The 12,054-nt window shown below is 44.9% G+C and overlaps 1 protein-coding gene across 1 annotated transcript in view; it reads right to left on the bottom strand.

Annotated features, from left to right (window-relative positions):
* The window catches only part of ankmy1 (ankyrin repeat and MYND domain containing 1), a 195,984-nt gene that overhangs the window by 79,066 nt on the left and 104,864 nt on the right, over window positions 1-12,054 (bottom strand). Inside the window, exons 5-7 of the mRNA XM_085990767.1 lie at window positions 10,110-10,274; window positions 4,417-4,913; window positions 2,029-2,200 (exon numbers count right to left, since the gene is read on the bottom strand). Coding sequence (XP_085846893.1) covers window positions 2,029-2,200; window positions 4,417-4,913; window positions 10,110-10,274 — 834 coding nt within the window. The remainder of the gene's footprint in view (window positions 1-2,028; window positions 2,201-4,416; window positions 4,914-10,109; window positions 10,275-12,054) is intronic.

Raw genomic sequence — 12,054 nt, 5'->3', positions numbered from 1 at the left:
CCCCCAGTCGCTCTCTCTCTTCCCCCCCAGTCGCTCTCTCTCTTCCCCCCCAGTCGCTCTCTCTCTCTCTTCCAACAACATGCCCTCAAAAGTCCCTCGGCACCGCCGGGCACTTCAGCTAGTCTATCTATCTATCTATCTATATATATATATAAACGGATCGTTCTTTCTGTCTGTCTGTCCTTCTGTCAGTCCTCGGGTGTGCGTCTGTCCGGCTATGCGCTCGAAAGTTATACGGCGTACCTACGTGCGCGTTACCTCCGAAGAAAGCTTACGCTTCCGGGACGCTCGTAAGCTTATTTACTTTTCGGTCGGACGAAAATTGTTCGCGCCTTATGCAAAAAACCTTCAAAATTAAACTCATTATCTGCTAGCATTGATTGACTGACGTCAAGATTCGACCAATCCTGTGCCGTCACGATTGACCAATCCTACAGTACGGTCCCCTGATGGTTGGCCAATCGGTGTGTGTGTGTGTGTGGGCGGGACTAATCGTTTTCATCTCAGGGATCTGGCAGCCATTGTTTCACTGCCATTACTTCAGCTTCCAGCTCAAACTACTTTGATCATCCAGCTTTGAAAAAGTTAGTATCTCTTTTAAAAATAACATATGATTTACCAAAAATGTTTTATAAGTACTTTCACTTTCATCTTTCAAGGTATTAAAAGGTAGAAATGTTGCCCGGCAGCAGATTCACACAGGGAGAGAGAGACAGGGCCTGAAAGCCCTTTCATCATAAAGCTTTGAAAAAGTTAGTGTCTCTTTTAAAAATAACATATGATTTACCAAAAACATTTTAAAAGTACTTTCACTTTCATCGTTCAAGTTATTAAAAAGGTAGAAATGTTGCCCGGCAGCAGGTCCACAAAGGGACACAGACAGGGCCCAAAAGCCTGGGACTCGATTTAAAATGTTGCCCGGCAGCAGATTCACAGAGCGGCCCCAAAGCCTGGCACTCGATTTAAACCGCCCGGCCCAAAACAGCCCTGGCAAAGCCGGGCTCCCCCCAGCTAGTACTATATATATATTAGACACTTTTAGTTCATTTTAGTTAGTGCTTTTACTTTGCTGTATTCTTGCTTTTGTTACAGTGCTGCCGCATGGTGCGGAGTGATACAAGATGTCCGACGCTGCACTGTGCACTGCCCGTGCACAGTGTGCCACATAGCAATATAACTACACCATACCAAAGTAGTTCCATACCAAAGTAGTTCCATTTAACGATGTGATACTATAACAATGTAACAATAATGATTCTGCTTTTGCCGTTTACACCTCCTCTAGACCCATCTTTTGTTTCTTTACTTGTCCCATTACCATCTGCTTTTGCCTTACACCATCATCCCTTTTGTCATTTTCTCTCCTGCCTTCCATCCTATCACAGACCTTCCCTTTTGTTCATTTCATTCCTCCCCTCCCACCTTTCCCAGCCCCTGCACTTGCTTAAAACCTGTTACATCTGAGTTTTTCCAGTTCTGACAAAAGGTCAATGACCTGAAATGTTGACTCTGTTTCTCTCTCCACAGATGCTGCCTGACCTGCTGAGTATTTCCAGCATTTTCTGTTTTTATTTCAATTTCCAGCACCTGCAGTATTTTGCTTTTGCTTTACAAGGGCTTCATTGACTGTAAAGCGCTCTGGGATGTCCTGAAGGGGTGAAAGATGCTATATAAATGCAAGTTCTTTCTTTCTTCTTGAGGACCCTCCCTAGAACCTATCTCTTTGTGCAAACTTGTTTTGGCAACCATCCTAATAACTGTTTCTTTGGTTCGGCATTCAATTTGTTTTTGATTACATCTTTGTGACGCATTTTTGGACATTTTACTATGTTAAAGGCACTGTATAAATGCAAGTTGTTGTTGAGTTTCAAGGCTGCCACACAACTCGGAGCCTGAAGACAAGTCATACTGTCGACTGCGCTTTGTTAACATGTCACATCATCCAATCAAATTCACAAGCACTGCCAACGGCGGATACACCCCTCATCGTGCCAGGGGGCGCTACTTTAGCACAGTTTGGAGCATTACCGTTGACTGAAGTCGAATGTTTGGGTCTGCTCCACTCTCCAGTAAGGACTTGACTGCAGTAATGTCTGCCGCCAACACGGAGAAGAAGACTGGCGCCATCGGATTTGTGGAATTATTGGGGTCCGCTCCCCTGCGGAGAAGCAGGTTAATGATCATTCTTCTCCTCTGGTGTCTGGGAATGGCACACAGATGAAAAAAAAAATTGTACTATCATTTGGTGATAAGTCAAGGATCAACAATTTCTATACATGAGGATTGGATCAAAGGTTTGAACTGAACAGGGCCACATTGCACATGTAGTAATTGGAAAAGGAAAGATAATCTGACAGCACGGAAGTCACTGCATTTAGCAATGGGACAGGGGAGAGTGTTCATGTAACTGGACAGTGCAGAGTGCATTTAGCAACGGGACAGGGTGAGTGTGAGGACAGAGCGCAGTGCATTTAGCAATGGAACAGGGTGAGTGTGAGGACAGAGCACAGTGCGTTTAGCAATGGGACAGGGGAAGAGCGTGAGGATAACTGGACAGAGCACAGTGCGTTTAGCAATGGGACAGGGAGAGTGTAAGGGTAACTGGACAGAGCACAGTGCGTTTAGCAATGGGACGGGGAGAGTGAGGGTAACTGGACAGAGCGCAGTGCGTTTAGCAATGGGACAGGGAGAGTGTGAGGGTAACTGGACAGGGCGCAGTGCGTTTAGCAATGGGACAGAGGAGAGTGTGAGGGAAACTGGACAGAGCACAGTGTGTTTAGCTATGGGACAGAGGAGAGTGTGAGGGTAACTGGACAGAGCGCAGTGCGTTTAGCATTGGGACAGAGGAGTGTGAGGATAACTGGACAGAGCGCAGTGCGTTTAGCATTGGGACAGAGGAGAGTGTGATGGTAACTGGGCAGAGCGCAGTGCATTTAGCAATGGGACACGGGAGCGTGTGAGGGTAACTGGACAGAGCAAAGTGCCATTAGCAATGTGACAGGGGAGAGTGTGAGGATAACTGGACAGAGCGCAGTGTGTTTAGCATTGGGACAGAGGAGAGTGTGACGGTAACTGGGCAGAGCGCAGTGCATTTAGCAATGGGACACGGGAGCGTGTGAGGGTAACTGGACAGAGCGAAGTGCCATCAGCAATGGGACAGGGGAGAGTGTGAGGATAACTGGACAGAGCGCAGTGTGTTTAGCATTGGGACAGAGGAGAGTGTGATGGTAACTGGGCACGGCGCAGTGCATTTAGCAATGGGACAGGGGAGAGTGTGGGGGTAACTGGACAGAGCAAAGTGCCATTAGCAATGGGACAGGGGAGAGAGTGTGAGGATAACTGGACAGAGCGCAGTGTGTTTAGCATTGGGACAGAGGAGAGTGTGATGGTAACTGGGCAGAGCGCAGTGCATTTAGCAATGGGACACGGGAGCGTGTGAGGGTAACTGGACAGAGCGAAGTGCCATTAGCAATGGGACAGGGGAGAGTGTGAGGATAACTGGACAGAGCGCAGTGTGTTTAGCATTGGGACAGAGGAGAGTGTGATGGTAACTGGGCACGGCGCAGTGCATTTAGCAATGGGACAGGGGAGAGTGTGAGGGTAACTGGACAGAGCAAAGTGCCATTAGCAATGGGACAGGGGAGAGAGTGTGAGGATAACTGGACAGAGCGCAGTGTGTTTAGCATTGGGACAGAGGAGAGTGTGATGGTAACTGGGCAGAGCGCAGTGCATTTAGCAATGGGACACGGGAGCGTGTGAGGGTAACTGGACAGAGCGAAGTGCCATTAGCAATGGGACAGGGGAGAGTGTGAGGATAACTGGACAGAGCGCAGTGTGTTTAGCATTGGGACAGAGGAGAGTGTGATGGTAACTGGGCACGGCGCAGTGCATTTAGCAATGGGACAGGGGAGAGTGTGAGGGTAACTGGACAGAGCGCAGTGCAGGAAGACTCCAGTTTTGATCCCTATTTTGATTTATTAATTCTAGGCTCGGATGTCAACCATAATGGTGCTATAGTTGGCCTCAGTACCCTTGAGTTAATGAGCCGAAAAAATAAGCAGCCTTGGGTTCATGATGCAGATGGCCATCAGATGAGGGCACTTGGCTTGCAGCTGACACCATCCCCATGGCTGAGACTCACTTACTCGGCACGCAAATGAAGAGTGAGTGAAGTACTCGAGCGCACCCAGCCATCCACCATGAACTTGTGCCTCTGCTTGAGTTGGTGCATTTACCAGAAGACAAGGGGAGGGGAATGTGGGGGCGGGGGGTGGTGGTGTCAGATAATTGGGTGGTCATCTGTTTACATTGAATCAGGTCAAGGAGCTTAGCTGGTAGTCTGTTTGGGTTGTGTTTCGGTGGGATGCCTTTACTGCAAGGCCTCTGTGAGACAATTGTTGTTCTTGTGGCACCTACTCTGATTTCATCTCTGCTATTTCCCATAGTTTTTCGACATGCTTGCTGCCAGTTACCGACAATTTTTTCCCAGTTGAGCTCTTAAATTGCTTGTTCCTACTTAAGACATGAGCAGCACGCTGCAAGTATTGGTCAGCAACGTCGAACTGATAGTTCCGGATGCTTTGTGAAGATTCAAAGTTAGCAGTTGAGGGGATGCCTCCAGATGGCGATGGCAGGCTCTCGGATTCATCGTCAGTCTCTGACCTTATACTTTCCCCCTCCGGTGACCCTACTAACTCCGAAATCTGGCCATCCTCCTCCGCCTGCTTCTCCTCACTCTTGTTTTCTGACGACAGTGAAATGGACGGAAGTGTCTTGTAGGTTATGCTCCCCAACCTGATTCTGCGGTCATAAATTGAGAGTCTTTTGGCCTTCTTCACCTGCTTTGTCAGTTCACCAACAGGTTCCTTCTGGGATCCTTTTCTCACTGAGGTTTTACGAGGAGCCTCCTCGGCCTGGAGAAAGAACAATTCAAAGTGAGTCACCACAAGGTGGGCAACAGTAAACTCTTCAGCGAGAAACCTCAGCGAAAGGCCAATGACCACTGTGCAAGACACCAACAAGGTTAAACCGAGACACTTTTATGGACCTAGAAGAAAGGATGGGGTCAATTCCAATTTGCATGTCAGGAGTGCATATTGCAGACATCAGCTCATCCAATTCAAGGCCTGGACATTTTTGCGCTCATTCATTTGGTGGGGGAGTGGGGTGGTGGTTGTGGGGAGGGTCAAGGTTGGGTAGACTTACCCAGCTTCTGAATTCCCTGTGCTCCCACCATGAGAAGCTCCATGCTGGAGCATTAGGTCGGATAGATAGACCCTTAGCTGACCGCAAGCTAAGCAAAGAGAAAAACATTTACGTGTAGCGACACAGGTCAAAAGCTTTATGGATGGTTTTTATTTGTGCTCAATGCAAAGTATCGCTGCCACAAGCATAAGCTTCCTGTGAACCAAAACCTAACTAAATGCAAAGTAGTTAGGATAACGGACCTCCGAGAGAACAATGAACCCTATTACCATTCACGTATGCCATGAAAATGGCGTAGTGTAACACCATACACTATATTGGCCTTGGAAGGGGAGCAGCGCAGATTAATCAGAATGATACTGGGGCTAACAGGGTTACATTTTGAGGACAGGTTGCATAGACTAGGGTTGTATTCCCTTGAGTGTAGAAGATTAAGGGGTAGTCTGATTGAGGTATTTCAAATTCAAATTCAAATCGCTTTATTGGCATGATAAGGTACATCTTATGTTGCCAAAGCATCAAAATACATTTATGGTTGAACACAGTTCTATTCATACAGTGTATAAACAGGTATATCCCTGAGTGTATAAATATACATTCGCCTTGTTTATATATACTCTTTTCTTAGTTTACTGGTTGTCCCTCTGTTCATGGCAAGCTGTAACATAGTGTGCCGCCAGTGTTACACAGCTTCTCTCCTCCCCCAGTAGGAATGGGAGTTTTTGGTTGTCATTCAGATTTCTGAATTCAGGGCATATTTGTGAGAATTTTTGGTAGAAATTCTCCCTGATGCCCTGATATTTTCCACAGGCTGTGAGGAAGTGCATCTCTGTCTCTACTACTCCCTGACTGCAGTGAGCGCATATCCTGTCTTCTCTTGGCAGCCTGGTCTGCCTGTGTCTGCCTTTTTCGATCGCTAGGCTATGTTCGCTAAGTCTGTACCTTGTCAAGGTTCTTCTCAGTTTGTTATCCTTTACCATGGTCAGGTAATCAGCTATGTTGTATTGTCTGTTTAGGGCCAAGTAGCAATTGAGTTTGCTTTGGGTTTTTGTTGTTTCTGCCCAATATGTCAGATATTTTTCCTTTTGCTTGGCGACGATTGTGTTGGGTCGAATTCTTTGTGTTACCCTGTCATTGTCCTGGGGCTGGTTATTGTTAGTATTGTTAGTGGTTACTTCACTGAGTCCCAGGACTAGTTGACTGAGGGTATTCTTCTTTTAAGATGATTAAATGATTTGATAGAGTAGATAGAGAGAAACTATTTCCTCTGGTGGGGGAGTCAAGAACAAGAGGGCATGACCTTAAAATTAGAGCTAGGCTGTTGAGGGGTGATGACAGGAAGCACCCCTCACTCAGAGGGTAGTGGAAATCTGGAACTCTTGCCCCCAAAAAGCTGTTGAGGCTGGGGGTCAATTGAAAATTTCAAAACTGAGAGTGATAGATTTTTGTTAGGCAAAGGATATTAAGGGTTACAGAACCAATGCAGACAAATGGAATTAAGATACAGATCAGCCATGATCTAATTGAATGGTGGAACAGGCTCGAGGGGCTGAATAGCCTACTCCTATTCCTATGGTCCTCTCTTGACATCTCCAGCTGATAGTAAACACCATCTTGGCAGGCCATTAGCTCACGCTAAAGCTACTCATTTGTATTTATTAAGATGTATGATTAAACAGAAGTGAAAAAACGGCAGATTTAGATAGATTGTAATACCTCATTTAAATTTAGTCCATCTGTGAAGCAAACAATTTAAGTTCTAAAATCCTAGCCGTTCCCTTCCTGTAACGTGTACCATCCATTCACTATAACAGGTTTTACACAGCATGATGCATCCTTTATGTACAGGGAAATTAAATAAAATTTCAAGGTTTTTGATGAGGAAATATTTCCACTGGTTGGTGAGTCAGTAACTAGAGTGCATAAATTTAAGTTCATCACAAAAAGAACGAAGGGAGATGTTGGGAACATATCAGAAACTCTTGTAGAAGCAGAATCCGCAACAGCTTTTCAAAGGGAAGTGGATAAATATTTGATTTTCTTTAGTCTTTATCACTGAGTGGATAGTTCTTTCAGAGAGCTGGTAAAGGCATGATGGGCCAAATGGCCTCTTTTAGTGCAATAAAATTCTATGGGGTAGAATTTACAGGGTGCAGGGAGGTTCCTAACTCCTGCTATTTAACATAGAAACATAGAAGATAGGAGCAGGAGTAGGCCATTCAGCCCGTCGAGCCTGCTCCGCCATTCAATGCGATCATGGCTGATCATCCAAATTCAGTACCCGGTCCCTGCTTTCTCCCCATACCCCTTGATCCCTTTAGCCTTAAGAAATATATCCAATTCCTTCTTGAATATATTTAATGTATTGGCCTCTACTGCTTTCTGTGGTAGAGAATTCCACAGGTTCACCACTCTCTGGGTGAAGAAATTCCTCCTCATTTCAGTCCTAAATGGCCTACCCCTTATCCTTAGATTGTGACCCCTGGATCTGGACTCCCCGACCATCGGGAACATCCTTCCTGCATCTAGTCTGTCCAGTCCTGTCAGAATTTTATAAGTTTCAATGAGATCCCCTCTCATTCTTCTAAACTCCAGCGAGTACAAGCCCAATCGACCCAATCTCTCCTCATACGTCATTCCTGCCATCCCAGGTATCAGCCTAGTGAATCTTCGCTGAACTCCTTCCATGACAAGAACATCCTTCCTCAGATAAGGCGACCAAAACTGCACACAATACTCAAGATGTGGTCTCACCAAGGCCCTGTACAACTGCAGCAAGACATCCTTGTTCCTGTACTCAAACCCTCTCGCTACGAAGGCCAAAATGCCATTTGCCATCTTAACCGCCTGCTGCACCTGCATGCTTACCTTCAGCGATTGGTCCACAAGGACACCCAGGTCTCGTTGCACTTCCCTTTCTCCCAATCTATTGCCATTCAGATAATAATCTGCCTTCCTGTTTTTGCCACCAAAATGGATAACCTCGCATTTGCCCAATCACCCAACCTGTCCAAATCATCCTGGAGTTTCTCGGCATCCTCCTCACAGCACACGCCCACCCAGCTTTGTGTCGTCTGCAAATTTGGAGATATTACATCTAGTTCCCTTGTCTAGATCATTAATATATATTGTGAATAGCTGGGGCCCAAGGACCAATCCCTGCGGTACCCCACTAGTCACTGCCTGCCACTCGGAAAAAAAAACGTTTATTCCAACTCTTTGCTTTCTGTCTGCCAACCAGTTCTCTATCCAAGTCAATACCTTGCCCCCAATCCCATGTGCCTTAACTTTACATGCTAATCTCTTATGCGGGACCTTATCAAAAGCCTTCTGAAAGTCCAAATACACCATAGCCACTGGTTCTCCCTTATCTATTTTACCAGTTACAGCCTCAAAAAATTCCAGTAGATTAGTCAAGCACGATTTACCTTTTGTAAATCCATGTTGACTTTGTCCGATCCAGTCACTGTTTTCCAAGTGCTCTGCTATTACATCTTTTATAATGGACTCTAGCATTTTCCCCACTACCGATGTCAGGCTTACCGGTCTGTAATTCCCCATTTTCCATCTACCACCTTTTTTGAATAGTGGGGTAACATTAGCTACCCTCCAATCCATGGGTACTGTTCCAGATTCCATCGAATGCTGGAAGATGATCAGCAAAGCATCAACTATTTCTAGGGCCACTTCCTTAAGTACCCTAGGATGTAGATTATCAGGCCCTGGGGATTTATCGGCCTTCAATCCCATCAATTTCCCTAACAATACTGATTTCTTTCAGTTCCTCCCTTTCATCAGACCCTATGTTCCCCGACATCTCTGGGAGGTTATTTGTGTCCTCCTTTGTGAAGACAGAACCAAAATATGTATTTAATTGGTATGCCATTTCTTTGTTCCCCATTATAAATTCCCCTGATTCTGACTGCAAGGGACCTACGCTTGACTTCACCAATCTTTTTCTCTTCACATATCTATAAAAGCTTTTACAGTCAGTTTTTATGTTCCTTGCACGCTTACTCTCATATTCTATTTTCCCTTTCTTAATTAATCCCTTTGTCCTCCTTTGTTGAATCCTAAACTGCTCCCAATCCTCAGGTTTACTGCTTTTTCTGGCCAATTTATATGTCCTCTCCTTGGATCTTATGCTATCCCTAATTTCCCTTGTTAGCCACGGTTGAATCACCTTTTTTGTTTTACTTTTATGCCAAACTGGGATGAACAAATTCTGCAGTTCATCCATGCGGTTTTTGAATGTTTGCAATTGTCTATCCACCGTCAACCCTTTGCGTGACATTCCCCAATCAATCCTACCCAACTCGCGCCTCAGACCATCGTAGTTTCCTTTATTTAAATTTAGGACCTTAGTCTCGGAGTCGACTACTTCATTCTCCATCTTAATGAAGAATTCGATCATATTATGATCGCTCTGACCCAAGGGGCCTCGTACAATAAGATTGCTAATTAATCCTTTCTCGTTACATAATACCCAGTCTAAGATGGCCTGATCTCTGGTTGGTTCCTCGACATATTGGTCCAGGAAACCATCCCTTAAACACTCCAGGAATTCCTCCTCCACAGTATTGTTACTAATTTGGTTAGCCCAATTTATATGTACTGTAGATTAATGGAAGGTTGGCAGGCACTCTGGAGAAAGGTTGTAAACCACCCAGGATCGGGAGAACCCTCCTGGGAATGACTTGCATATGACTCTATTGGCTGAGTTCAGAAGAATTATCAAAACTTACAGCACGGAAGGTTTCAGATAATTGAATTCTAAGTTAAACAGACTCTGGATGTCCCACGGGAAATGAAACTTGCCCCGTTTTTACCGATTGCCCCGTGCAAAAGAAGATGGATTCAGAAAAAATCCTCACCAGCTGGTATTGGCTTCAGGTGAAACAAACCTTATTTTTGTTTGTGAGTCTGTTGATTTCCTTGTGTAGAAAGGAGCCGACAGGATAGTAAAGTGTGTTGCAGCAGTTAAGTGCTGAAACGCCCTCGTTATTCAGCTTGTTCACGTTTGCTCCATTATCGAGCAGCAGGTTGATGATATCGCTGTTGTACACAACCTGTAAGAAATTGCTCAGATGAAGGCCTGTGAAATGGGGAAATCACATCAACATTGAATCATAGAACCCTACAGCACAGAAAGAAGTCATTCGGCCCATTGTGCCTGTGCCTGTGCCGGCTCTTTGAAAGAACTCTCCAACTAGTCCCACTCCCCTGCTCTTTCCCCATAGCCCTGTAATTTTTTTTCCTCATCAAGTATTTATCCAGTTCTCTTGAAAGTTACTATTGAATCTGCTTCCACCACCCTTTCAGGCAGCACATTCCAGATCATAACAAATCGCTGCTTTAAAAAAATGCTTCCTCAAGTTGCCTCTGGTTTTTTGCCAAACACCTTAAATTTTTGTCCTCTGGTTATCGGCCCTTCTGCCAGTGGAAACAGTTTCTCTTTATTTACTCTATCAAAACCTTTCATGATTTTGAACCCCTCTATCAAATCTCCTCTTAACCTTCTCTGCTCTAAGGAGAACAACCCCAGCTTCTCAACATAACTGAAGTCCCTCACCCCTGGAACCATTCTAGTGAATTTCTTCAGCACCCTCTCCAAGGCCTTGCCATCCTCCCTAAAGTGTGGTGCCCAGAATTGAACACAATACTCCAGCTGAGGCCTTATCAGTGTTTTATAAAGGTTTAGCATCACTTCCTTGTTTTTGTACACTATTCCTCTATTCATAAAGCCAAGGATCCCATATGCTTTTAAACAGCCTTCTCAACTTGTCCTGCCACCTTCAAAGATTTGTGTACTTACACCCCCGGTCTCTGTTCCTGCAACCACTTTAAAATTGTGCCATTTAGTTCATATTGTCTTTCCTCATTCTTCCTACCAAAATGTATCACTTTACACTTCTCTGCATTAACTTTCATCTGCCATGTGTCTACCCATTTCACCAGTATGCCTATGTCCTCCTGAAGTCTGTAACTATCCTCCTCATTGTTTACTACATTTCCAAGTTTCGTGTCATCTGCAAACTTTGAAATTATGCCCTGTATACCCAAATCCAGGTCATTAATATGTCAAAAAGAGCAGTGGTCCTAATACCGACCCCTGGGGAACACCGCTGTATACTTCCCTCCTTTAGCCAGTTTTGTATCCATGCTGCCACTGTCCCTTTAATCCCATGGGCTTTAATTTTGCTCACAAGTTTCTTATGTGATACTTTGTCAAACGCCTTTTGAAAGTCCATATACACAACATCAACCTCACTACCCTCATCAATCCTCTCCATTACTTCATCAAAGAACTCAATCAAGTTAGTCAAACATGATTTGCATTGAACAAATCCATGCTGACTTTCATTTATTAGCCCAAACTTTTTCAAATGCCAATTAATTTTGTCCTAGATTATTGTCTCTAAAAGTTTCCCCTCCATCGATGTTAGGCTGACTGGCCTGTAGTTGCTGGGTTTATCCCACTCCCCTTTTTAAACAGGGGTGAAACATTTGCAATCCACCAGTCCTCTGGCCACAATCTTCCAAGGATTGGAAGATTGTGGCCAGAGCCTCCGCAATTTCCACCCTTACCTCCCTAACCTAGGATGCATCCCATCCAGACCGGGTGACTTTTCTACTTTGAGGGTTGCCAACCTTTTAAGTACATCCTCTTTATCTATTTTTATCCTATCCAACATCGCTATTGCCTGATAAGAACATAAGAATTAGGAGCAGGAGTAGGACATACAGCCCCTCGAGCCCGCTCCGCCATTCAATAAGATCATGGCTGATCTACTCCACTTTACTGTTACATTGGCAAAATCCTCTTCTCTAGTGAAGGCAGATGCAAAG

The sequence above is a fragment of the Somniosus microcephalus genome, chromosome 6 (genome assembly GCF_052327205.1).
Source record: "Somniosus microcephalus isolate GS21.2 chromosome 6, FLI_Smic_1.0, whole genome shotgun sequence".
NCBI classification, from domain to species: Eukaryota; Metazoa; Chordata; class Chondrichthyes; order Squaliformes; family Somniosidae; genus Somniosus; species Somniosus microcephalus.
The sequence above is the reverse complement of the archived record's forward strand: the minus strand, read 5'-3'. Positions and strand labels throughout refer to the sequence as shown.